The 27708-nt window shown below is 44.0% G+C and overlaps 1 protein-coding gene across 1 annotated transcript in view; it reads right to left on the reverse strand.

The window, feature by feature from the left end:
* Positions 1-6261: 6261 nt before the first annotated feature.
* Positions 6262-27708, reverse strand: part of TMEM63A (transmembrane protein 63A) — a 107727-nt gene continuing 86280 nt past the window's right edge. The window contains exons 20-23 of the mRNA XM_077485845.1: positions 25886-26053; positions 22249-22361; positions 9219-9284; positions 6262-6895 (exon numbers count right to left, since the gene is read on the reverse strand). Of these exons, the coding sequence (XP_077341971.1) occupies positions 6770-6895; positions 9219-9284; positions 22249-22361; positions 25886-26053 (473 nt within the window). The 3' untranslated portion in view covers positions 6262-6769. The remainder of the gene's footprint in view (positions 6896-9218; positions 9285-22248; positions 22362-25885; positions 26054-27708) is intronic.

The following is a 27708-nucleotide window of genomic DNA, read 5'->3' on the forward strand; positions in this document are numbered from 1 at the left end:
CAAAGTCTTACAGTTTGCTTTCTTTAGAAAGTAACCACAGACTGAGAGTATCTCTCCTCTACCAGCATGCATTGTGCTCTGTATGGAAGCAGTGATCTCTCCGCAGAGGTTCCAACCTACCCGCTGCTGAGTAAGACCTATAGATCTGCAATCAGCAAAGCTTATTGAAAAACTATCTCTGACTCGGCAGGGTTGTTTCAGACTTCTGCTGAGAGACCACTGCTTCCTGACAGTGAAAGGGTCCACCACTGTCAGGCCAAAACATTGGGGTTAATTTCCTAAAAGGATTAGAGGCCGTTTGCAAAAGGGAACTTGATAAAAAAGAAAAAAAGATAAAGCCGTGTTCACTTCAAGCCTGTTTTTTTATTTCCCCCTACATGATTTTGTTTTCGAAGTGAGCACAGGCTCCCTTTATTTACTATCACTTTGCAGGGGGAAAATACAATTTACTAAGTTAACAGTCCCTATTCCTTTTGCAAATCATCCCCAATGTATTTTGTTCTGTCATTTTATCTTGATCTGTAATATTTTATGTAAACACCAGCAGGAGTGTATGGGTTGTTACATTCTATTGGATTAGCCATCCATGTACTCTGTCCAGCAGCCCATGAGGCCGTTTGCAAAAGGGAACTTGATAAAAAAGAAAAAAAGATAAAGCCGTGTTCACTTCAAGCAACAATATACAATATTATCCTAGCAAAAAGCCTGTTTTTTTTATTTCCCCCTACATGATTTTGTTTTCGAAGTGAGCACAGGCTCCCTTTATTTACTATCACTTTGCAGGGGGGAAATACAGTTAACAGTCCCTATTCCTGCAATGGTGTTGCCTGCACGGGGCATCCCAACTGATAGCAATGGGACTACCTGCAGGGGGCATCCCAACTGATGGCAATGGGGTTGCCTGCAGGGGGCATCCCAACTGATGGCAATGGGACTGCCTGCAGGGGGCATCCCAACCGATGGCAATGGGGCTGCCTGCAGGGAGCATCCCAACGGATAGCAATGGGACTGCCTGCAGGGGGCATCCCAACCGATGGCATTGGGGCTGCCTGCAGGGGGAATCCCAGCTGATAGCAAAGGGACTGCCTGCAGGGGGCATCCCAACTGATGGCAATGGGGGTCCACCACTGTCAGGCCAAAACATTGGGGTTAATTTCCTAAGAGGATTAGAGGCCGTTTGCAAAAGGGAACTTGATAAAAAAGAAAAAAAGATAAAGCCTTGTTCACTTCAAGCAACAATATACAATATACAATATTATCCTAGCAAAAAGCCTGTTTTTTTATTTCCCCCTACATGATTTTGTTTTCGAAGTGAGCACAGGCTCCCTTTATTTACTATCACTTTACAGGGGGGAAATACAATTTACTAAGTTAACAGTCCTGATTCCTTTTGCAAATCATCCCCAATGTAATTTGTTCTGTAATTTTATCTTGATCTGTAATATTTTATGTAAACACCAGCAGGAGTGTATGGGTTGTTACATTCTATTGGATTAGCCATCCATGTATTCTGTCCAGCAGCCCATGTCTCCTGCCTTCCCTCATTCCAAAATTCCACTCCCATTTCAAAATTGCAGCCTCTATAAGACTTTTCAGCATTCAATACAAGCAGGAGTGTTGGATTCCATTGTTCACTATGTTATTTTTTTACTTTATGAAAAGTTGAACCCCAGACAGATGTAAAGGGCACAAATAAATTAACCTCTGTAAAAATGAACACATCAGGCTTCATTCACACAGGGTGTATGAATCCGTACCCCGTGTGAGGGTCGTGTTTACCCACACAGGGATGCGCGAATGTCTGTGCACATGCACAGTCCTGAACGTACCCTTTTGGGGCCATGCACCAGCATGGATGTCCCATTAGGAGCAGCAGCTGTGTCTGTGCAGCAGCCCAACTGACGGCAATGGGGCTGCCTGCACGGGGCATTCCAACTGATAGAAAAGGGACTACCTGCAGGGGGCATCCCAACTGATGGCAATGGGGTTGCCTGCAGGGGGCATCCCAACTGATGGCAATGGGACTGCCTGCAGGGGGCATCCCAACCGATGGCAATGGGACTGCCTGCAGGGGGCATCCCAACCGATGGCAATGGGGCTGCCTGCAGGGAGCATCCCAACGGATAGCAATGGGGCTGCCTGCAGGGGGCATCCCAACCGATGGCATTGGAGCTGCCTGCAGGGGGAATCCCAGCTGATAGCAAAGGGACTGCCTGCAGGGGGCATCCCAACTGATGGCAATGGGGCTGCCTGCAGGTGGCATCCCAACTGATAGCAATGGGACTGCCTGCAGGGGGCTTTCCAACTGATGGCAATGGGGCTGCCTGCAGGGGCCATCCCAAATGATAGCGATGGGACTGCCTGCAGGGGGCATCCCAACTGATAGCAATGGGACTGCCTGCAGGGGGCATCCCAACTGATAGCAATGGGACTGCCTGCAGGGGGCATCCCAACTGATAGCAATGGGACTGCCTGCAGGGGGCATCCCAACTGATAGCAATGGGACTGCCTGCAGGGGGCATCCCAACTGATAGCAATGGGACTGCCTGCAGGGGGCATCCCAACTGATAGCAATGGGACTGCCTGCAGGGGGCATCCCAACTGATAGCAATGGGACTGCCTGCAGGGGGCATCCCAACTGATAGCAATGGGACTGCCTGCAGGGGGCATCCCAACTGATAGCAGTGGGACTGCCTGCAGGGGGATACACTGAACACCTGTGCAACCCCATGTGGGTAAACACGGGCCTCACCAGGGTATGAAGCTATACTCCCCATGTGAATAAGCCCTTATATGTAGGCAAGAAGTGTAAGTACCTGAATTGGAGCTGGTATCAGCCTCTTGAAGTCCCTGTATAGCCTGTCTGTTTAGCACGGTTTCTCTCTCTAATGCTTCCCCTCTTCCGGTGACGTCACTTCCATGCACTCCACGCTGGTCCCGGCCGACTTCCTGGAGGCCCTGCCACCTTTACAACACGTAGAGGCTTGCCTTGGACCTCAGGAGAGATACCACATACAGATGAGCCTGTTTTTAATCTTTATGTTGTGAGAGCTATTGCTTACCTTGCCAATAAATCGTGTTTTAATGCTACACTTAGGTGGCTCTTCATGCGTTTCCCATTTTTTCATCCTGTTTACAGAGTTGGCTTTCTCTGAGGGGAGCTGCCACCATCAGCCATAGATTATTAAAAAAGGAAAAGAAAGGCGCCTCTAAGTGGAGTATGCAAAATTTAATAAAGTGCACAAAGCACTTACAAGATCATTGAGTGTTAAGACATGATAAAATCAGGAGTGGCATGTGCCCATCCTCAGAATGGTGGTAGAGAGCAGTGTAGAGCCATCCAGCAGCTGTAAAGTGTTCTCATACGCATTGGAAAGAGGAGGCAACAGGGAAGCCTGTATTCACTGCGGGACACGCGAGTCTGATAGTAACAATGGAGAGAAGGGGGCGGTAATGCGTTTCTGAGCATGTGAAGCTCCTACGTCAGACCTACGCCCATACTCCTCAAGCTGGCTTATAAATGGTGAGGGGGAAGAGTAAGGGGAGTATGGGCAGATGTTGAATACACAATGATAAGGGAAGTGACAGGTGTATTACGAGGACGGCCAAGACAACCGTGCACCCACAAATTGGATCATTAACGGCAGTGCTATATACAATGAAGTCCTGAAGGAATTTGACACAGGGGTACAGGGCACAGATGGCAGTGGTTAAATTAACAATAATAAATAAGTATACAAACGTAAGGTTGATATTGAATCAGTATACAGGTGTGTTACATCGGCCGGCTGGGTGTCTATATACATGTGTTACAAAGGAGGCCGTGCGTTTGCACACATGCAAATAGGGTCGCAAGTCTAATGTTGCGCTGGCAATGAATAAATATGCAGCCATGTTACAAGGGCAGCCAGGCGTTTAAACACATGTGTTGCAGGGGTGGCCAGGCATCTATACACATGCAAATAAAGTAATAAATCTGTTTAAAGGGGATTTAAAAAAAAGGAATAAGCGATAGTATATAGTGCATATTGTGTGAATTGTGCTGATTATGTCTGTAACAATGATAAAACAATTCTGAATATTACTTGACTATGAATAAGTGTATAGGTGTGTTACAAGGGCAGCCAGGCATCTATACACTAAAGACAGGTAGAGGAAAATAGTCGATGCTTATACAAGTTGTATGAATTGTGCAGATTATGGCTGTAGCAATAATCTCATGGCGAGAGGTATTACTTAACTGTGAATTAGTGTTACGGGGTGGCTGGGCATCTATAAACGACAGAAGGGTAATAGGAGGTGGTGGATGCTTATGCAAATAATACAGATTATGCCTGTAGCAATACTCTGATGATAATAATAGACTGTAAATAAGTATGCAGGTGTGTTACAGGGGTGGCCGGGGATTTACACACCCACAAATAAGGTCACAAATCTACTATAAAGGATTTACTTATAGGAATAGGTAATAAGATGTAATGGATGCTCTACAAATAGTACAGATTGTGCCTGTAGTTGTTGATAACAGATCATATTTGACTGTGACAGATGGCAGATATGTACATGTATAACAGACAAACACCATGAAGTATGGATATAATAAGAGGGAATGAATGATAAATGAACAACTAAATGTAGTAGATCATATAACTTACACAAGATAAAATTAGGAGGTTAGAGGTGGATAGTATACTAGTAGTGGATAACAAATAGACACCATAATATCACAGTCTGTATGTTATATGTAGTATTATCTAGAGTAAGGTACTAATTTCCAATTCTTCATTAATACCTCCAGACGAAAGTACGTCAAGAGCGTATATCCAATATGTCTAATGTTGGCAGAGACGTTTAAATCTCTCTGCTGCGGAGAGTGGCTGGTATGGATTCGATGATCCATACTTTTAGGCCAACGGTGGATTTAGGATGATGTTGGGTGAAATGTCGTGGGGCGCCATGGTGGTCTTTACCGGCCTCCATGAATCAGCGGTGCTCTCCAAAACGCTGGCTTAGGGGGCGTATAGATCGACCTACATAGTAGAGGCCACAGGGGCAGGTCAGGCAGTATACTACATGGTTTGTAGAACACGTGTAGAATTCCGAAATTTTCTATGTTTTATTTTTAATCGTGAATGTTTTTTGACCATGTTGTACAAAACTGCATGTAAGGCAAAGGGGTTTGCGGCATTGATACATCCCAATCATAAAAATGAGTTGGAGTGAAGATGATGTATTTGTTTTCTTTTTTTTTTTGCTTGGGGCAATCTTTCCTTTAATGTTAGGCGCTTTCCTATATGAAAATTTGGGTTTATTTGGTATACTGTCTTTGAGATGGGAATCCTGCAGTAGTATTGGCCAATGTTTATGAACTATGTGTTCCATATTTTTGTGTTTGTTAGGAAATTGAGTCGTGAACCGAATGTCCTTTGATGAATACATTTTATGGGTAGGAGTATCAGGATTGATGCATGTGGTGTAGGCTTGTTTGACGAGTGATGGAGGGTAGCCTTTTTCGATACATTTTTGTTTATCAAAAAATGGATGGACACATGCCACCGACGAGGACTCCTGATTTTAACACTCAACGATCTTGTAAGTGCACTTAACCCTTTGTGTACATTATTACATTTTGTATACTGCACTTAGAGGCGCCTTTCTTTTCCTTTTTTATATCTTCAGGGTTTCTTCTCCTCTAAACAAAGTGCTGCCAGAAGTGCCACCTCATCACTATCATCCCTCTGACCAGCTCCATCAGAGCTCCCTCATCTCCTCTGTTTTTTAGCCATAGATTATTGACCTTTCTAGTTTTCACTGGTACCCAGTTCCCACTTCCGCTCTGGGCCGCCGTCGCCGCTCTCCCTCCCAGCAATCTTCTGGGACACGTTACACTGGTCCCAGAAGATTGCTCGGTCATTCAGGACACGCAGCGCAGCTCCTGAATGCGCAGTGTGCACTCGACTGTTAAGCCGCAGGCTGACACAGCCGGGTGCTCACAGTAGTGATGCCGGTGCTGCGGAGAGAGGAAAGAGAGAGGAGCGAGGGTTTGGCGGCCGCATCGCTGGAACGTGGGATGGTTAAGTGTGCGTTTATTAAAAGTCAGCAGCTACACTTTTTGTAGCTGTTGACACAAAAACGGGTGGAACTCTGCTTTAAGAAAAGATGTTCGTGATCAAATTATTTTTAAACGTATTATTCGTTTGCCTGACATTTTGCTTTAAATATATGGAAAAATAAATAAAGGCAAGAACAAAATATCCAACATTTTCAACAATAATAAAATATATTGGCATATTTAATACACAGTGAAAAATATTAACCCTATTAAGTTAATTTCAAAGAAACTACAGTATCTCCCAGATACGACCTTAACTTCAAAATGTGCTTTTAAATTTTTGGTGTGTTTGTTGAAATGGCCATACAATCAAAATATTCCCTTATTTAAGTGTTACCAGTCTCTACTATTCAAAAAAAAAAAAAAAAAGTAGTACTAAGCATGGACAGCTGGGAACACTGCTCGCTTCACATGTATATACTGTATTTATGTAACAAAGCCTGGTCCTCGCAAATTATCTTTATGCAACAAAAACTGATCCTAAAGACATTCCAACACGTATGCTCTTTGTGACCTAAGTGTCTCAGGAAGGGCTGCAAAGTCCAAAGTCCTTTTAAGATCTTTCTCTATCTCTTAACACATTTCCTACTGCATGGATTTAGAGGAGCAATGTCTCCCTCCTGTGGCAATTCCTGATTATTACATCATATCTCAGAGTTACTCAGTAAAAAATGCTTGCTGGTCATCTGTAGTGACAGGATCCGTTGACTCTTCCATGCTTCCATAGTTTCGGTGGCTCTCCTTATCCAAATCCACAGAAAGTAATACACTGGGGACATACATCTGAAATGATATTTAATCACAATAAGCTGATGTGATGGAAATATAAAACATGCAGTGAAGTGACTTACATCCCTAACATAAAACTGTCTCAGAAACTTGCAGCAAATAAAAGGCTTAAAGTGGAACTTTAGTCGGAAAATTAAGTCCTGCTAGAGGACTGCAGGGGTAAAGCTACGTAAAACACTCAAAATAAGCTCCTATAATGTATAAAATCCAGTAACACAGCATCTAATCCTGCTCTGCACATGCTCAGTTACTCTCCATTTTTAGACACTGCCGATCTGCTGACAGCCTTAAATCTGAATTAAACCCTCCTATCCTTTACAGCCAAGGAAGCTGCTTCTGTTTGAGCTAGAACTGCCATGGTGCTGTACATGTGATCAGTTATGACCCCAGACATTTGATGGTTTGACAGTTTGGTTGCGAACACAAGCAGATGTGAGTTAGCAATCACGGCATTTCAGGAATGTACGTTTTTTTTTAAACCATTGAATCAATGGATTTAGTTCCACTTTATGATTTACTGCTGTTCAGTGGCTCTGGGCTTCAGCAAAATGGCAGCCTCTGGCAAGAAGAAATAGAAGCAATGCTTTAAGCAATTTACAGCACACACTAATGTTGGTAGCATAATTATTAATGTGGAATGTATGTTCCTTGCTAAATAACATTATTTTTTATATTATATGTTATGGGTAAAGTTAACCTTGAATTGAATTTGATAAAAAAAAAAATAATGTTAAATCCTGTAACTAGCCGGGTACTATTGATTGCTATACAACTTTATCAAAATTTAGACAATAGGATGAAGTTGTAAATTTCACGAATATTTCATTTTTAGGCTGATAGGTTAGTTTTGATTGCTGATCAACTTTCAACTGATTCTAACAACCAAAAATTAAAACTAAATATATATTTTAATTAAATTAATTGCATTACAAACAACTATACATACAAACAATTACAAATCTTTGCATGTAGGGCCTACATTACTCGTGTCATTGAGGAGAACTCCCCATGTCACTAACTGCATACTGTAGGGAAAATGTGCCATTTTTAAAATATTTTTTATGCTAATGTGGCCCTCTTCCACCAAAGCTTGAACAACATTGGTGTATGCTTTATATGTTTTAGGCTCCATTCCCACTTGTGTGACTTGCCATGACACTTTTGGACACAAAGTCGCACAAGTTGCAGCCCATGGATATCAATGGCACCCGTTCCAATCTATGCGACTTAAAGTCACAGCAATTTGGAAAGGTTCCTGCACTACTCCGAAATGACTTTCTTGCGACTTGAGTGCCAGAGATTGTAAAGTCACATAAAAGTGGCACGACTTTGAAGTTGCACTATTGGGAATGCAGCCTTAGGCTCAATTCACAAAACTTTGCACAAGTATAAGGATCTTTATTTTTAACTTGTGACATTTTTTTTTATTTCATTGGACTTAACAGAAAATAACTGGTACAAATAGGGCTCCTAATCCTGGCAGGTTAACCTTGTGAATTGGGCCTCTTGATTGCAGGGAGTGAAAAGGGGGTTGGTAGTTTTTCGTCGCCTCTCACCGGCTATCTTTTGGTTTGGGCCAATGCCCATGGTATTTTTTTTATAAAGCGTTTTTTACTCAGAAGCATCTGCTTCTTATTTCAGCGGCAATAGAAATTCAACAGAGTTTTTAATCATTTACAAACAGAATCTAAAGTACACAAAAAGTAATTTTCCTAGCAATAGTATATGTTATAATAAAGCTGAACTCTGGGAATTATCGAATTTGTAAAATGAACAGTGGTCCAGATTTGCACATTGTATACGATACTTCATACCTGATGGATCCCTGGGGAAGCTGACAAATCACTGCATTAGTTGGTGGCACTACAGTGATAACAGCGATCTTCCAGGTCCTGTTCTGTGCATGCAGCTTCCCCTCTGCACATTGACCTCAGGGGGGTCGCTCACTCAGAACTGCCACCACTCATAGGATGTCTTGTATTTTTTTGGATGAGGTGGGGATTGTAACGTCACCGACCCTCCTGTCCAATTTATCTCATCAGGAAATACCTTGTATTTAAAGGAAACATTTCAAGCTGTCCTATAAATGATGGAAATGTTGACTACTTCAATTATTTTTAGCTTCCCCAGCAGCCTATCGGGTATGGGATATGTGTACCTACATTTTGCCAAGCTGGACCTATACAAGTATGTAATGCAGATAAATCCGGAGTTCTACTTTGAATTGTTTTTACGGATTACTTATACAGAATGGTACACACAATGAATCATCAATCTGTTGTATAAATATGCATTCTACTTATATCTCAGGACTCACAGGTGACTTGCGGGGGATGTCCTCTTCCTCTATGGGGGCCTCTCTGCCAATCTGTGATTCCAATATCTACAGATGAAGAAAAAAAACACATAAAAAAAAAAAAAAAATAATAAGGATAGCATACAAATAAGCACAAGAAATGTAGTGAATTCTGATCAGTATTATGGTATGACATAAAAGCCAAGTCCTGGAGCTTAAAGTACATCCAAATCCAAGAACAAAAATGTTAAAAATTGCAGCTTACTTAGATGCAGTGACTTCATTTGTTTTATTTGTTAAGGCTTTTTTTCCTGTGATTTCACCTACTCATTCTGCCACTAACACATAGTGAGATAGATTTACTAAAAATGGTGCACACAGAATCAGGTTCATAGTAACAAATCAGCTTCTAACGTCAACTTGTTCAACTGACAATAAAGCTAAGAAGCTGATTGGTTAATAAGCACATTTTCACCAGATTGTGATAAGTGCAAATCACAAAATTCAATTAAGCATTGGCAGAGCATTGGCAGATTATCCTGGGTGCCGGGCTGGCACATTTTTTGTGAGTGCAATAGTTCTTATGATGTAAATGGATTTTAATGAACTAGAGGAGTTACGCTATTATCTTTCCTATGGCTTTCTTTCTTGATTATAAGAGTGTGTGGACCCAGGATCCCTGAACAGTGGTTGTACAAGACATGGGAGATACCCTTTACAAAAAACTTGTGTGACCCACCTCAGTGTAAGCTTGGGGAGGCCTTTGGTGAATACATGTGGGTCAGTGTATACCCTGGTGGGTGGCGGGGGCACAGAAGGTAGACTGTGGTGGTGATATAACTAAATACACAAAGCACCTTTGTTGAGGTCATTTAAAAAGTACATTCAGTTGATACATTTATGCACAGATGCACTTTGAAGATTTGGATGGACTTTTTATGTTATGCACTTTTTTATGAAGTGCTTTATGGTTGTGCATATTTGTTATTATGCACTTTGTTAATTTATGATTTGCACTTATCACATTATTTGAGATTTAAAGGGGTAAGCGCGGCTTTTTTTTTTTGTTTTTACAAACTTACTGCATGGTGTACAGTGCCTTGAAAAGGTATTTATATCCCTTGAAATTATCCACATTTTGTCATGTTACAACTAAAACGTAAATGTATTTTATTGGGATTTTATGGGATAGACCAACACAAAATGGCACATAATAAGTGGAAGGAAAATGATAAATGTTTTTTCCAAATTTTTTACAAATAAATATCTGCAAAGAGTGTTGCATGCATTTGTATTCGCCCCCTTTACTCTGATACCCCTAGCTAAAATCTAGTGGAACCAATTTCAGAAGTCACCTAATTAGTAAATGGAGACCACCTGTGTATAATTTATTCTCAGTATAAATAAAGCTGTTCCGTAAATGAAGCGCTCAGAAAGTTTGTTATAGAACCTTAGTGATCAAACAGCATCATGAAGACCAAGGAACACACCAGACAGGTCAGGGATAAAGTTGTGGAGAAGTTTAAAGCAGGGTTAGGTTATAAAAAAAACATCCCAAGCTTTGAACATCTCATGGAGCACTGTTCAAGCCATCATCCGAAAATGGAAAGAGTATGGCACAACTGCAAACCTACCAAGACATGACCCCACCCAGTGGCGGACTAATTGGGGGGCGGGCCGCCCCGCGTGCCACACATTGGGGGGGTGTCAGGCCAGCGCCCTCCCCCTCCCCAACTGAAGAGGAGACAGCGCTGTGGGTTTGCAGCCCACACAGAGAGAGCCCGAGGCACTGGCAGTGGGCGGCATTGTAGGGGGGAGGTGCGAGCAGCACCCGAGTGGAATGACACCTGTCGGCTTAGCCGCGCAGTGATCTGGGACACGGCGCAACAATCCCCTTCTCTCTGTGGTCAAGTCGCGCCGTTCTGATCAGTCTCGGCAGCGGCTGTCACTCACAGTGAAGCCGCCTCCCCCTCCTCCTGCATGCACAGCACTGTGTAGACGTAAAGGAGGAGGGGGAGGCGGCTTCACTCTGCTCGGCTGTGAGTGACAGCCGCTGCTGAGACTGATCAGAACGGCGCGTCGCGAGTCACGCGACCACAGAGAGAAGGGGATTATTGCGCCGGGTCCCGGATCACTGAGCCGTCAGGTGTCACTTCACTCGGGTGCTGTTCGCACCTCCCCCCTGCAATGTCACTGCCTTGGGCTCTTCATGTGTTTTCAGGTACATTATGGGCCTGTGGGGGGGGGGGCTGTATTGTTAGGGGGGTCTGTGCACTGTGGGGGGGGTCTGCACTATAGGGGGGTCTGTGCACTGTGGGGGGGGGGGTCTGCACTGTAGGGGGGGTCTGAGCACTGTAGGAGGGTCTGTGCACTGGGGGGGTCTGCACTGTGGGGGGGGGTCTGCACTGTAGGGGGGTCTGTACTATAGGGGGAGGGGTCTGTACAGTAGGGGAAGATTTGGCACTGTAGGGGGGGTCTGCACTGTAGGGGGGGTCTGCACTGTGGGGGGGTCTGCACTGTGGGGGAGTCCTGCACTGTAGGGGGGTCTGCACTGTAGGGGGGGTCCTGCACTGTAGGGGGGGTCCTGCACTGTAGGGGGGGTCCTGCACTGTAGGGGGGGGTCCTGCACTATAGGGGGTCTGCACTATAGGGGGAGGGGTCTGTACAGTAGGGGAAGATTTGGCATTGTAGGGGGGTTCTTTACTGTAGGGGGGGTCTGCACTGTAGGGGGGTCTGCACTATAGGGGGGTCTGCACTGCGGGAGGGGGGTCTGCACTGCAGGAGGGGGGTCTGCACTGCAGGAGGGGGGTCTGCACTGTAGGAGGGATCCTGCACTGTAGGAGGGATCCTGCACTGTAGGGGGGGTCCTGCACTGTAGGGGGGGGTCCTGCACTGTAGGGGGGTCTGTACTATAGGGGGTCTGCACTATAGGGGGAGGGGTCTGTACAGTAGGGGAAGATTTGGCACTGTAGGGGGGTCTGCAGTGTAGGGGGGTATGCGCTGTAGGAGGGAGGGGTCTGTACTGTAGGGGGGGTCTGTACTGTAGGGGAGGATTCTGCACTGTAGGGGGGGTCTGTACTGCAGGGGAGGGGCCTGCACTGTAAGGGGGTCTGTACTGTAGGGGAGTTCTTACTGTAGGGGAGGATTCTGTAGGGGGGGTTTGCACTGTAGGGGGGAGAGGTCTGTACTGTAGGGAAGTCTGTACTGTAGGGGGGTCTGCGCTGTACCTCCCCCCTGCAATGTCACTGCCTTGGGCTCTTCATGTGTGTTCAGGTACATTATGGGCCTGTGGGGGGGGGGCTGTATTGTTAGGGGGGTCTGAGCACTGTAGGGGGGTCTGTGCACTGTGGGGGGGTCTGCACTGTAGGGGGGGGTCTGTGCACTGTGGGGGGGTCTGCACTGTAGGGGGGGTCTGTACTATAGGGGGGTCTGCACTATAGGGGGAGGGGTCCGTACAGTAGGGGAAGATTTGGCACTGTAGGGGGGTTCTTTACTGTAGGGGGGTCTGCACTGTGGGGGGGTCTGCACTGTGGGGGGGTCTGCACTGTGGGGGGGTCCTGCACTGTAGGGGGGGTCCTGCACTGTAGGAGGGGTCCTGCACTTTGGGGGGGGGGGTCCTGCACTGTAGGGGGGTCTGTACTATAGGGGGTCTGCACTATAGGGGGAGGGGTCTGTACAGTAGGGGAAGATTTGGCACTGTAGGGGGGTCTGCAGTGTAGGGGGGTATGCGCTGTAGGGGGGAGGGGTCTGTACTGTAGGGGGGGTCTGTACTGTAGGGGAGGATTCTGCACTGTAGGGGGGGTCTGTACTGCAGGGGAGGGGCCTGCAATGTAAGGGGGTCTGTACTGTAGGGGAATTCTTACTGTAGGGGGGAGAGGTCTGTACTGTAGGGAAGTCTGTACTGTAGGGAAGTCTGCACTGTAGGGTGGAGGGGTCTGTACTGTAGGAGAGTTTGCACTGTAGGGGAGGATTCTGTACTGTAGGGGGGTCTGTGCTGTAGGGGGGGTCTGCGCTGTAGGGTGGAGGGGTCAGTACTGTAGGAGGGTCTGCACTGTAGGTGAGGATTCTGTACTGTAGGGGGGTCTGTACTGTAGGGGGTTCTACACTGTAGATGGGGGGCCTATACGGTAGGGAGGTCTGCACTGTAGGGGGTCTGTGTAACATGCAGGGGGTCCAGAGCTGTGAGGGGCTGTGTAATGTAAAGAGGTCCTTAGGTGCAAGGTCCTGTGTAATGTAAAGGGGTCCAGAGGTGCAGGGTGCTGTGTAATGTAAAGGGGTCCAGAGGTGCACGGTGATGTGTAATTTAAAGGGGTCCAGAGGTGCAGTTGTGGAGAGGGGTACACAGTAGTGACAAAAAGATATTGAAGGATGCAGAGGTATGCAGGGGGCACAGTGGGGTGTTTTTACATTTTAAGGTGGGGGGTGCCAGATATAGGATCCGCCCCGGGTGCCAAATGCTCTAGATACGCCCCTGCGTCCACCTAAACTGACAGGCCGGGCAAGGAGAGGATTAATCAGAGAAGCAGCCAAGAGGCCCATGGTAACTCTGGAGGAGCTGCAGAGATCCACAGCTCAGGTGGGAGAATCTGTCCACAGGACAACTATTGGTCGTGCACTCCACAAAAAATCTGGCCTTTATAAAAAGAGTGGCAAGAAGAATTGTTGAAAGGAAGCCATAAGTAGTCCCATTTGCAGTTTGCAAGAAGCCATGTGGGGGACACAGCAAACATGTGGAAGAAGGTGCTCTGGTCAGATGAGACCAAATTGTAACTTTTTGGCCTAAAAGCAAAAGCGCTGTGTGATGAAAAACTAACACTGCACATCACCCTGAACACACCATCCCCACCATGAAACATGGTGGTAGCAGCATCATATTGTGGGGATGCTTTTCTTCAGCAGGGACAGGGAAGCTGGTCAGAGTCAATGGGAAAATGGATGAAGCCAAATACAGGACAAGCAGCGAAAGGTGGTTCTACAAAGTATTGACTCAGGGGGGCTGAATTCAAATGCATGCCACACTTTTCAGATTTTTGTAAAAAAAAATAAAAAATGGATACCATTATGTGCCACTTTGTGTAGGTGCATGCGTTTGAATCACATAAAATCCCAATAAAATACATTTATGTTTTTGGTTGTAACAAGGCAAAATATGGAAAATTTCAAGGGGTATGAATACTTTTCAAGGAACTGTATATATAGTATATATATATATATATATATATATCTGTACTACATCTAAGAGCAGCAGCGACCCAAATATTACAAAATACATTGGTACTTTGCGTGAGTGTTTTTACATTATTCCTTTATGTTGTGCTTGATAGTGCACCGCCATGACCATATCTGGTTTGCTTGACCATCACTGCTGGTGTTGTGTTTCTGCCATATTTCACTTGCCCATTCACAAAATGCACACTGTGATGGAGCTTCAACCACATACTTTGTGACTAGGAGTAAAGACCAGTGATCCACTGCTGCAGTCCAGACCTGTTCACATCCAGTTTTGCGGTTGCCTTTTTTTGTGATGTCATCATGCCCATTCTGTAGTTTTTAGGACCTGTGAGGACCCCACCAGGGCCACTGTTAGAAGTCACAGGGCCCCGTACAACCTACCTGACAGGGCCCCCCCCCCCCCCCCCCCCGGAAATATCAAGTCGCTAAAATGACATGGTCCCAGTGGTATGGTTTGCAGCCATGGCAGAAATTAGAGCCATGCTACTGCCACCTCATGGCACCTGTTTTTTTTTTCCCCTACTTTTTTAAATTGTGAATGGCAATTTTACATTGTGCGACCACATTGCAACTCTAAAACAATTATTTGGCTTCAAGGTGCAGAGCAGCCCCATTAAACTCGATGATACGTTTGAGAGGAGGTGCTGCCTGTCAAACTCTGTAATCTCTAAAAATGCTGCAGCAATGGCATGTATACAGCCCTGTTTGACTATATGACAGCTGGCTTCTGTTGAAGGGGCATGACCAAAAAAGATCTGTCAACCCAATCAGTGCTCTCAGCCAATGACTAAGAGCACTGAGCAGAGTGTTCTGGTGGGGTGGGGGTCATCCCCTTGTCAAAACACAATGGAACAGTAGGGGAGATTGCTGTACTAACATCAGATTGGTAGTACAGTGGCTCTGACCCGAGGTGTTAGGTTTTTTCATTCAGCCTGCAGGGTTGAATGAAAAAAACTAGAAGTGTATACTAGGCATTAAGCCGTATTCACATTTGACGTTTCCTGAATGTGGGACAAAGTGCAAAGGTAGCAGGTATTTTTCTGTGCATGCAAATGCTAATAGCGCTTGTGGTGCCATTAATTGTTGATGGCACCCCAAATGCAATTAGCACACCTGTGTTGTGTCATGTGGCAAATCTGCATGCTTAGGTTCTAGAACCTCTATGATGCGTTTGTTACACATATGGCAGCCCATTCAAATGAATGGGCTCCCCTATATGTGAAAAACAAGCAAAAAAATAAACACGCGCAGGAATGTGTGTTCCCTCTACGTGAAGTATAAAGGGGGCCTTAGGGGTGGTATATAGAAATGTCTGGGCAGAGATGTCTGTCAGCTGGAGAGAGAGATGTGTCCACTGGTTCCTAGCTCAGCACTGCAGTGGCAGCTATCTGCACTTCTAGGCTGACTCCATATTTACTTTTCTCCAAAATGAAATTACTGTCCCTTCACTCCAGCAGCAACCCCCCACTCACCCCTTTCAGCAGAAGCACTGCTCCATCCAAACACTGGAGTTCACCATGAACACAGAGCACAGTGACAGAGCATAATCTGGAGGCAGGTGGATCAGAGGTCAGGACTCAGTGAGGAGGTGGAGCAAACTTCCTGCTCATTTATCACGCTGACAAGAGATAACAGTGCCGACTGTTGGGGGAGTTTCAGGACCCGAGAAAGGCACGGGCAGAGACTCTGCAGCTGTCTCCCTCTGCTTCAAACCAGGACACTTTGCCAGTATATAGAACTGATCCCCTGCAGAGCTGCTGGAGGGAGAAAGCTGGCAGCGCTGCAAGGTGATCTACAGGGGTCACAAGGCAGTACAGCTAGCTCTCCTGCCTTGCAGGTTCCTGGGCCCCTCTTCTGGAGTGATAGAGCTCGGGCCCCCTACAGGAGGTCCGGCTGTACTGCCCTATCAGCGGCCCTGGACCCCACTGATAGACTGCCAACAGGAAGTGTGCACATTACCAGGCACCTGACAAAGGACCCTCCTACTCTACAGTTCAGAACATAGAAGGCTTGGGGAGTGGGCACATCATGTGATCATGGATTCAGATAAGTAAACGGGCCTTTTTGCTTTATTATCTTTTCAGTTTAATAATTTAATTATTATTTAATTTAATTATGGTCATCAATTTAATGATTATATTTACAAATTATAGGACTATTGCATCAATGGTAAGTTGTAGATATAAGAACAAATAAAAGAACAAGGAATAAGGTGTATTTAAGATGTGCAAACAAAGAAAATTAGTAGTGCTTACTCAAATGAATGGTCAGTGGAAAAGTACACACTTATATTGGTGTACGGTCAGGGAAGTGCCAATTCACATTGGTGGCGAGTGACATGCCTGTTAGATCAGTGGCCAATGAAAAAGGGCTCCCTTAAATCCCGTTGTTTAAAGACAAATATTATTCTATGTGTTGTCCCAAATTTTCCAAAATGTGGTATTTATGGATAGAACCCACCGCTACTGCCACTTAATGGCTACTTTTGAAGAGCATTTCATCTCCCTTTACTGTGATTACTTGTCAATTTTTTTGTTATGTTGAGGGCTCTGGCTTCCTCATTGCCCTGGGAGTACTGCCTTATACAATATGTTTAATTACACACGGGCTGATTTACTAAAGGTAAATAGACAGTTGCCCTCTGCAAGTGCAGTTGCTCGAGAGCTTAGTAAATTAGGTAAAGCTTCACCTTGCAAGGAATACCCAATCACATGCAAGGACAAAAAAAAACATTTTTTCTTGCACAAGATTGGTTGATGGAAATCAGCAAAGATTCTGCTCATTTACTAAGCTCTGGAGCAATTGCAAAGTGCACAGTATTTTCACTTTTAGTAAATCAACCTCATAGTGTGCTCCCTGTTTGCTATGGTGATGGACAATTATATCCCTGAGTTCTAATTACATCGCTGTACTTTATGGTCTACGTTTTTACTGCCCAGTGGGCGAATTTATAGGTTCACTGGTCATGTTAGTTGTACTGTTCTGTTGCATGTACTTGAGCCGGAGCATGCCCCAAAGGTTTTTTAGAATAAAAAAAAAACAAAAAAAAAACAAGGGCTCCCTTAGAGGTCAGATAGAACAATGCCCTTTTTGCAGATAGCCAAAAAGATCATTGGTGTCCATGTGGAGGAAGTCTATGGTTCCATAGCACCCTGACTGAGAAAGGCCAAGCTACATGGACGTTGGGGTGGGGTATTTTAGTGGGGGAGGAGGAATTTGTATGAAGTTCAGCTTTAATACTATTTCTTTGTGTGGGCAAGATGTAGCGACAGCCAGTGTGGAACAAGGTTTAGTAGGTAGTATTGGGGGCATTTGCAGTAGGGAGACTAAAATACCTAAACCCAAGATAAGTTGACTAATCCAAATTGCAGCCTCATAACAACGAGCAAGGAGATGTTGTGCAACTGGACAAAACAAGGCTTGTACACTAATGCTAGAAGTCTGGCTAACCAGATGGGAGAACTGGAGCTGCTAATGTACAAGGTGGATCTTGATTTTGTGGGAATTTCAGAGATTTGGTTTGATAGCGCTCATTAAAGGCTGGCATCCATTGAGAGGTATTCCCTATATCACAGTGCTAGAGAGGTTAAAAAAAACGGGGAGGGGTATGCCTGTATATCAGAAATGATGTGCAAGTGAATGAGAGGAACAATACCACTAATGGAGCTAGAGAGGAGGTGGAATCCTTGGGTAGAACTTCAAAGGGGGAAAACTAAGGGGAAAGTAATACTGGGAGTATGCTATAGACACCCTAACCAGAGGGAGGAGGACCTCCTATTACAGCTTGGAATGGAGGCAAGAATGGGAGATGTCATTATAATGGGGGATTTTAATTATACAGAAATAAACTGGGTGGGAGGAACCGTGCATTCGTCTAAGTCGCGCTATTTCTTAAATGTCTTGTAGGACAATTTCATGGGTCAGATGGTAAATACACCAACAAGAAACAATGCGTTACTAGACCTACTGATTACCAACAATACAAGACCTGATCACGGAGGTGGAAAAACGGGGCAACTTAGGAAACAGTGGACACATCAACTTCCCTAAACTACGCTCTTTGCTAGAAGATATAAACCACTTAAGCCCCAGACCATTTTGCTGGCCAAAGACCAGAGCACTTTTTACGATTCGGCACTGCGTCACTTTAACTGACAATTGCGGGGTCGTACAATGTGGCTCCCAAACAAAATTGACGTGTTTTTTCCCCACAAGTAGAGCTTTCTTTTGGTGGTATTTGATCACCTCTGCGGTTTTTATTTTTTGCGTAAACAAAAAAGAGCGACAATTTTGAAAAAAGAACACACATTCTTTTTTGCTATAATAAATATACCCCCAAAAATATATATATAAAAACATTTTTTTCCCTCAGTTTAGGCCGATATGCATTCTTCTACATATTTTTGGTAAAAAAATAAAAATAAAAATCTCAATAAGCGTTTATTGATTGGTTTGCGCAAAAGTTATAGCATCTACAAAATAGGGGATAGTTTTATGGCATTTTTTAGGTGGTGCTGTAGGGGTTAAATGTGTCCTAGGGATGTGCTCTAGCTGTAGGGGGGATGGGCTAGCTGTTACATCACTGATCATAGCTCCCGATCACAGGGAGTTATGATCAGTGACACTGTCACTAGGCAAAATGGCCTAGTGTTTGTTTACATTAGCATATCCCTGTTCTTCCTCTTCTCCGTGAGGCGATAGCGGGCATTCCCGTGGACATCGAGTCCGCTGGACCCGAAATCCTACTCATGGAGCTCCAGGCCTGTGAGCGCGCCGTCGGTAGCCCGGCGGCAAATTCAAGGGGACGTACAGGTATGCCCATTTGCCCAGCCGTGCCATTTTGCCGATGTACAGCGGCGTGCGCCGCTTGGGAAACTGTTAAATGGGATAAAATCATAGAAACAAAGAACACAGAGGAAAAATGGGAGTGCTTTAAGAGCATACTAAATAAAAAGGTATGGGCCAGTGCATTCCAATGGAAAATAAACTTAAAACAGCTAAAAAAAAATCCTGGGTAGCTCAGCTTCAATGTAAAAATTCATATAAAAGCAAAAGAAAAGTCCCACAAAAAATACAAGGCAGAGCGGTCACTGTCATCATTCCAACTTTACAAAGAAATGTAAGGGTGCAATCAGGGTGGAATCAGATAGAACACAAAAGGCACATAGCGGAGAAAAAAAAAAAAAAAAATCCCAAGAAATTCTTTAAGTACCGTATTTATCGGCGTATAACACGCACTTTTTCCCCCTAAAATGCAAGGCTGCAAATGACAAGGCTAAATGCAAGGCTGCAAATGACACTGACAAGGCTGCATTAATAGGCATTTAAATGTAAGGTTCTTTCCTTAACCACTAGAGATCCGCGCTATAGCCGAATGAAGGCTACAGTGCGGACCTGCTTTGCTGGGACTAAGTCTATTGACGTCATCCCGTGCACGAGCGGCCTGCGCACCCCTTGAGGGGCGCGCGCGGCACACTCTGTGATCAGCAAGTCTATGAGACTCCCCTGATCACGCATCGGAGCAAGGGATCGATCCCGACCCCTTGCCACGTGATCAGCTGTCAGCCAATGACAGCTGATCATGTGACACAACAGAGCCGGTAATCGGCTATTTTTCCTGTCAGCGCAAGGAGAAAAAAAAAAGCCAATCATTGGCGGCCGTGATCAGGACATCAGTCCAGCTTATCAGTGCCCACCTGCCCCCTGCCAGTGCCACCTAAATAATAAAAAAGTGCCCCCCATCAGTAACCACAGTGCCACCCATCAGTGCCCACAATCTGCCTCAACAACAGTGCTGCACCCCAGTGCCACATATCCGTGCCCATCAGTGTCATCTACCAGTGCCCATCAGTGCCACCCATCAGTGCCACCTATCAGTGCCACCTATCAGTGCCCATCAGTTCCATCTATCAGTGGTACCTATCAGTGCGCCTTTGTGCCACCCATCCGTGCCACCTTATCTGTGCCCATCTTTGCCCATCAGTGCCGCCTTATCTGTGCCCATCAGTACTGCCTTATCTGTGCCTATTAGTGCCGCCTTAACTGTGCCTATCAGTGCCCACCAGTGCAGCCTATCAGTGCCCACCAGTGCCGCCTCATCAGCGCATTTCAATGAAGGAGAAAAATGACCTGTTTGCAAAATTTTATAACAAACTATGAAACATGATTTTTTATTTATTTTTTTGCATCTTTTTTTGTTTGTTTAGCAAAAAATAAAACTCCCAGCTGTAATTAAATGCCACCAAAGGAAAGCTCTATTTGTGGGAAAAAAATGATAAAAATTTCATTTGGGTACGGTGTTGTATGCCCGCGCAATTGTCATTCAAAGTGCATCAGCGCTGAAAGCTGAAAATTGGTCTGGGCAGGAGGGGGGTTTAAGTGCCCAGTAAGCAAGTGGTTAAACTTCCTTCCTAAAAGTTTTTTTCTTTTAAATTCCCTCCTAAACTTGGGGTGCGCGTTATACGCCGATAAATACGGTATATAAATAGTAAGAAAGGGAGGCCAGAACATATTGGCCCCATAAAGGATGATGAAGGGACACTGGTTACAAAAGACAGAGAAGGTTTTGAATATATTCTTCTCCTCGGTCTTCACAAGGGAAACGGGGGGGGGGGGGATATAGTAACCAAGACTGTAATGTTAATTTTCATAGCATGTCACTGGAAGCACCTTCATGGCTCATAGAGGACAGAATTAGAAATAGACTTCAAAAATGTAATATTAATAAGTCGCCGGGACCAGATGGCTTGCACTCGAGGGTCCTTAAAGCGGAGTTCCACACAAAAATGGAACTTCGCTTTAAGTACTTGTGACCCCCAGACATGCCACAGGATGGGATAAACAGCTCAATCTCAGTATTTGCAGACAATACAAAGTTAAGCATGGCAATTACTTCTACGCAGTATGTGGAAACCTTACAAGAAGACCTAAACAAATGAATGGCAAATGAGGTTTAATGTTAAAAACTGTAAAGTAATGTATTTGGGTGCCAAAAATGTGAATGCAATCTATACACTGGGGGGAGAACCTCTGGGGGAATCTAAGATGAAAAAGGACCTGGGAATCCTAGTAGATGATAGGCTCATTAATGGCATGCAATGCCAAGCTGCTGCAAGCAAAGCCAACAGAATATTGGCATGCATTAAAAATTGGATTCACTCCAGAGATAAAATGATAATTCTCCCGCTCTACAAGACTCTGGTCTGGCCACATCTGGAGTGTGCCGTCCAGTTCTGGACTCCAATCCTCAGGAAGGATGTGCTGGAACTGGAGAGAGTCCAGAGAAGGGCAACAAAGCTAATTAAGGGACTGGAGGATCTCAGCTATGGGGAAAGACTACAAGCACTGAACTTATTCTCTCTGAAGAAGAGACGCTTGAGAGGGTATATGAAATCAATGTACAAATACCATACTGGTGATACCTAGAATAGGGAAAAAACTTTTCAGTGAAAGGGAATTTAAAAAGACACGTGGCCATTCACAAGATTAGAAGAGACATGGTTTAACCTTAAACTGCTTAGAGGGTTCTTTACTGTCAGAGCGGTAAGGATGTGGCATTCTCTTCCAAAAGCAGTGGTATCAGCAGATGGGTACTTTAACGACCACAACATACAGGGGTATACAATGTACTATTAACACAAAATTAACACAAAAGCACTCACACACAGGTTGGACCGGATGGACTTTTTTCAACCTCACCAGTTATGTAACAATAGAACGGCAGGGGAGATTGCCGTTAGTTAGCATAGCGGCTCCTTCTGAGCTGTGTGTTTTTTTTTTCTTTCAACCCAGGTGTGTACTAGGCTTAGGATGTCCTCACCTTGTAATTGTGTGGGCTGAGATGTTTGAAGCAGCCAAAACAAGCATATAAGGTGGCGACTAGAATGGTCAGGAGGATGACGACCAGTGTAAACAGGGTAGGGGCTTTCAAACCTGAAAAGAACAAACAGACATGATTATGGAAGCCCCTGGTATGATAAACGGCTGTACAATTTCAAGATGAATACATGAAAAAGATAACCAATAGGACAGATGAAAGAATGTCTTTCTGTTGATTTTTCCGGTTTAATCTGCAACTAAAGAAATGCTCCAAACTATGCAAAAGCTTGTCTATAGTATATACTGACACACTGCTTCATTCCTAAAGCAGAACATTACTCATAACAACTAAAAAATAATGTTCTTTAGCAGGGGACATACATTCCACATTAATAATTATGCTGCCAAAACTAGTATGTGCTGTAAATTGCCTCCAACGTTGCTCCTGTTTCTTCTTGCTGGAAGCTGCCATTTTGCTGAAGCTCAGAGCCCCTGAACAGCAGTAAATCATAAAGCGGAACTAAACCCATTGATTTAAAAGTTTCAAAAAACAGATACATTCTTGGAATGCTGGGATTGCCAACTCACATTTGCTTGTTTCCTGCACCAAACTGCCAAACCATCAAATGGCTGGTTTCATAACTGATCACATGTGAACCACCAAGGCAGGTATAGATCAAACAGAAGCTTAAGGACCTGAAGGATTTTACCCCCTGCATGACCAGTCCATTTTTTGCGATATGGCACTGCATTATTTTAACTAACAATTGCGTGGACATGCGAAGCTGTACCCAAATAAAATGTATGTATTTTTTATTCCTACAAATAGAGTTTTCTTTTGGTGGTATTTGATCACCGCTACGGTTTTTATTTTTTTTTGTGCTATAAACAAAAAAAGCAAAAAAAATTTTGAAAAAAAAAACTAATTTTGTTTTTTTCTGCTGTATAATACATATCCAAAAAAAAAAATGATATATAATGTATTCATTAGTTTAGGCCAATATGTATTTTGCTAATAGTTTTGTTGCAGCGTGAACAGGACACAAAAAAAACAGTTATCTGTGTGTCCCTGTGGTGACAGATATGTTACAACAATGCGGTAAAACGTCTGTCACCGCATATATATATATATATATATTTTTTTTTTTTTTACCGCATATAGTTTTTGAGATCAGAAAAATAACTCCTGAATGCGATTTTTATGGGGTTCAGAAAACAGTCCATAAACTCCACTGCTGATAAACATCCAAAAACATCCATAGGATAACATAGAGGGGAGTTTATGGGAAATTTAAAAAAAAATGTCCAAACTCCCCAAAATGGCCGTTTATGAGCTTCAGTGTGCATGGAGCCTTAATTTTCTGACTAATGTCCACTTTAATATATAAGCTATTGCCACTCATCCCAGTTTGAGGGCTGCTAATATGAAAATTAGCGTATCTCTTATATCAACACACAGAATGATTTAAAAACTTAAAAAAAAAAAAAATTCAACAAAATTCCTAAGCAGGAAATTCAACAGAAAGAGTCCAATAAGTGTGGGGTCCGAAATAGAAAATCTTAACCCCTTCCCGCCGAGCGTACGCAGATCTGCGTACTCGGCTTCCGGGGGGTATACCGGGATGATGCCCGCACCTGCAGGCATCATCCCGGTACCGTTTTTTACAGCGGGCGATTGGCTTTCCAGCCATAACAACCGATGCGGCTAAAAGCCGCTCGGCTGTTATGCCGGAGGAGCGGGAGGGGACGTCCCCCCCTCCCGCCGCCTCTCGCCGCTGTTACCGGTGCTCCCGCTCGATCGGGAGCACCGATTCCCTGTCCGACGCCTCCGGCTGCTGCGGAGGAACTGGAACGAAGCCGTAATCGGCTTCGTTCCAGTCTCCTCATCGTAAACACGGAAGCGACGTCATGACGTCACTTCCCGTTTACTCGGCTGCCAATGGCGCCGGTTTTAAAAAAATATCCGGTATTCAGAATCGCCGTTTTCGGCGATCTGAATACATTGAAGTGTAAAGGAGGGGTGGGGGGTCTTTTAGACCCCCGATCCCTCCATAAAGAGTACCTGTCACCACCTATTACTGTCACAAGGGATGTTTACATTCCTTGTGACAGCAATAAAAGTGATCAAATTTTTTTTTTTTTTTTTAACAATTTAGTCGTTTTAAAATAAATAAAATAAATAAAAAAATTAAAAAAAAATTTTCAAAGCGCCCGCCGTCCCCGCGAGCTCGCGAAGCAAAGAAAACGCATACGGAAGTCGCGCCCGCGTATGTAAACGGTGTTCAAATCACACATGTGAGGTATCGCCGCGATCGTCAGAGCGAGAGCAATAATTCTAGCTGTAGACCTCCTCTGTAACGCTAACCTGGTAACCGTAAAAAAATTTTAAAGCGTCGCCTATTGAGATTTTTAGGTACCGTACTTTGTCGTCAATCTACAAGTGCGCGCAATTATAAAGTGTGACATGTTTGGTATCTATTTACTCGGCGTAACATTATCTTTCACATTACGCCAAAAAATTGGGCTAATTTTACTGTTTTGTTTTTTTTTTATTCATGAAAGTGTCCCTTTTCCCAAAAAGTTGTGTTTAAAACACCACTGCGCAAATACCGTGTGACATAAAATATTGCAACAATCGCCGTTTTATTCTCTAGAGCCTCTGCTAAAAAAATATATATAATGTTTGGGGGTTCCAAGTAATTTTCTAGCAAAAAATATGGATTTTAACTTGTAAACACCAAATTCCAAAAATAGGCTTAGTCATGAAAGGGTTAAGAAAGATCCTACGCCCTTGATGACGTCTGTAAGACAAAACTGGTTGGGTAGAGTTGGATCAAGTGACGTTGCCAAGCACGTAGGTCGGCCATCTTGATGGTTGGAAACATTCCCCTTTGGATTATTGATACACATGCGAGATTTTATCTTACCTGTTGCGAGTGAGTTTTCTGGATCTTAATACATTTTTATGGTGGAACGATATATCCATTGAGGGCCATATGAAGTAGAATCTGCTTAAGAGTGGTACTGTTCGATCGACTGGATTCTGTAACTAGCGCATTCAGCTGCTTTTCTATACATTATCCTACTATTGTAAGCGCAGGTTTATTTTTTTAAATAATTTTACACAGAATGATTCGTCACCTGTGCCCCTACCCCTCCCTTTTTATCATCATTGGTAGTCAATGGGAGCCACGTTGTGTCTGTCTTCACCCACATCACTGACAGCTATAATCTATTTATTGGCTGATTGTTAGAGGAGAGTCCATGAAGCATATGTATTTTTCTTAGATAAGATTGCAATCACACTGTGATGTATCTGTTTAGATATGAATAGTGCTTAGCAAAGTAAAAAACGTCAGATGGAAGCTGCAATTGTTTGCCCCCAGGACCATGTATTAGATTGGGGCCAGTGAAGCTGACCAAGCTCTGCAGTTCTTCCTCACTGGGCGGTGACTGAGAATTCTGGAACTAGTAAGCTGTCTGTAGCTGGTCTTTGCTCTCAGAGACTTCTTACGTAGATATTTTGCTGCAGGGAAGAGTGCCCTTAGGACATTCACATGCAATCACAATTGATCGGCTGTGTTTGCATATTACCTTTGTGACACAACCAAATAAACTGTTGTCAGAATGCCACTTACCCAGCCGTAGGAGAGAGAAGAAAAACAGCCATATGAGACACAATATGGGGGCAGCCAGGGACTGATTGACAGCTGAGAAGTGGATCTTCTTGTCCAGTTTGGTGGGCAGAAAAGCATAGAATAAATTGTACCGATCCACCAGATGTTTAAGCAGCATGTACATTAGACCTGGTCACATCAAAAAAAAAAAAAAGTTAGAGAAAAACCTGCAAAACACTGCTGCAGTATATGTAAAGTCATTTAACTAAATCCCATATAAGATTTATCATTTTAATGTCATTACAAAAGGTAGTTTTCAGTAAATTCAAATCTGCAGCTTTCATAAAAACAAAGCCTGGTGATCCTGCCATGAAGGTGTTTATGCATTTTCTAGTATATGGAGACAATGCCCTTTCCCTGTCTCCTAAATATTCTCCTTCACTTGGGTGACAGGAAAATATAAGTCCATACACATTAAGCAGGCCATACAACCACAGGTTGCAAGAAAGAAAGTTGCTTGATTTCCTCGGATTCCCTCCCATTCCCTCCCACGGTGCTATTGTGTTCTGCTTGCGGGAGCGTTCCTATAGATCAGCCTTTTTCAACCAGGGTGCCCAGACACCCTGGGGTGCCTTGAGGTTTCTTCAGGGGTGCCTTTTCAAATGGCCAAAAATTGATCACAAATCGTATACAAGCCAGCAGGTGGATCAAGCGTGCCTTTTAGTTACACAAAGCCACAAATTTTTATTATGCACCATTAGGACTTTCTAGACTCTGGCATCCTTACAAACAATGACGTCATCTGTTAATAAGAATGTTTGTTGCCTCCACAGCATCCTTGTTTTACCCTCAAAGCACTTGGGTGACATTAGCTGACCGATGGAGAGAAATTGAGGGAGAAGAGAAACATTGGGGAGTGCTAGTCAGTACCAGTGTGCAAAAGTATATTTGCTGTGGAAGAATAAATCACCTGTAATGTTGGGTGTTCTATGTGTGGATGTTGTTGACTTGAAAGCTATTAGAACCTTTTTGTACAATTTAGAATGGGATGCCTCAAGACTGTCTATAATTCTAAAGTGTGCCTTGATGGAAAAGGGTTGTGAAACATGGACTATAGCTTCCTGCAGTGATCGTTCAGGAAAAAACATGACAGGCTGGTTGTACTTAAGTCGATCAATGGATCTATTTCAATACAACCACCACATGCTAATAGATGGACTGAATCTCAGCTGGTTCAGCAGGAACTGGCCGAGATTCAATCCATCTATAGGCAGCGTTTTGTTGCAGGCGCAGGAAGACAGTAAACATAGGAATCCACACTTAGGGGACCCGTTCCTCTAGGAACCATGGAACATTTAAATATATACTGTGATTTGACTGCTTGAGTCATTGGATTCATCCAGTCCTGCAGACCTCTAAAAAAAAAAAATGTCTATGCACCTTGAGTCACCATTAAATACTACACTATGAGATTTTTTTTTTTCTTGTATTTAGTGGTTACTTGTAAATGTTGATACTGACCCCTGGTGGAGTGGAGAAGTACAGTACAGAGAGAGAGATCATAGTGGAGGATACTATATGAAAAAGCATATATTGCTTTTACCCTTAGACAGCACAACACCTATATGGTGAAAGAATAACACATCGGGTGCGTTCCCTATGCATGGTGAATGATTGAGCACGCAACACCTGAATGAAGCATCTATTCACTTGATGTATGTGTGGTGTTTACAACCAGATCGTGATCTATCAGTGGAAGAACTTTTTGCTTATTGTCATTTGTAATCTATGGATCATTTATTTTTGCACAAGTTATTTATGGTGGACTATATATATTCACTTAC

This window comes from Lithobates pipiens, unplaced genomic scaffold (assembly GCF_037356315.1).
Source record: "Lithobates pipiens isolate NorthernLeopardFrog02 unplaced genomic scaffold, aLitPip1_a1.2 Scaffold_18, whole genome shotgun sequence".
Lineage (NCBI taxonomy): Eukaryota > Metazoa > Chordata > Amphibia > Anura > Ranidae > Lithobates > Lithobates pipiens.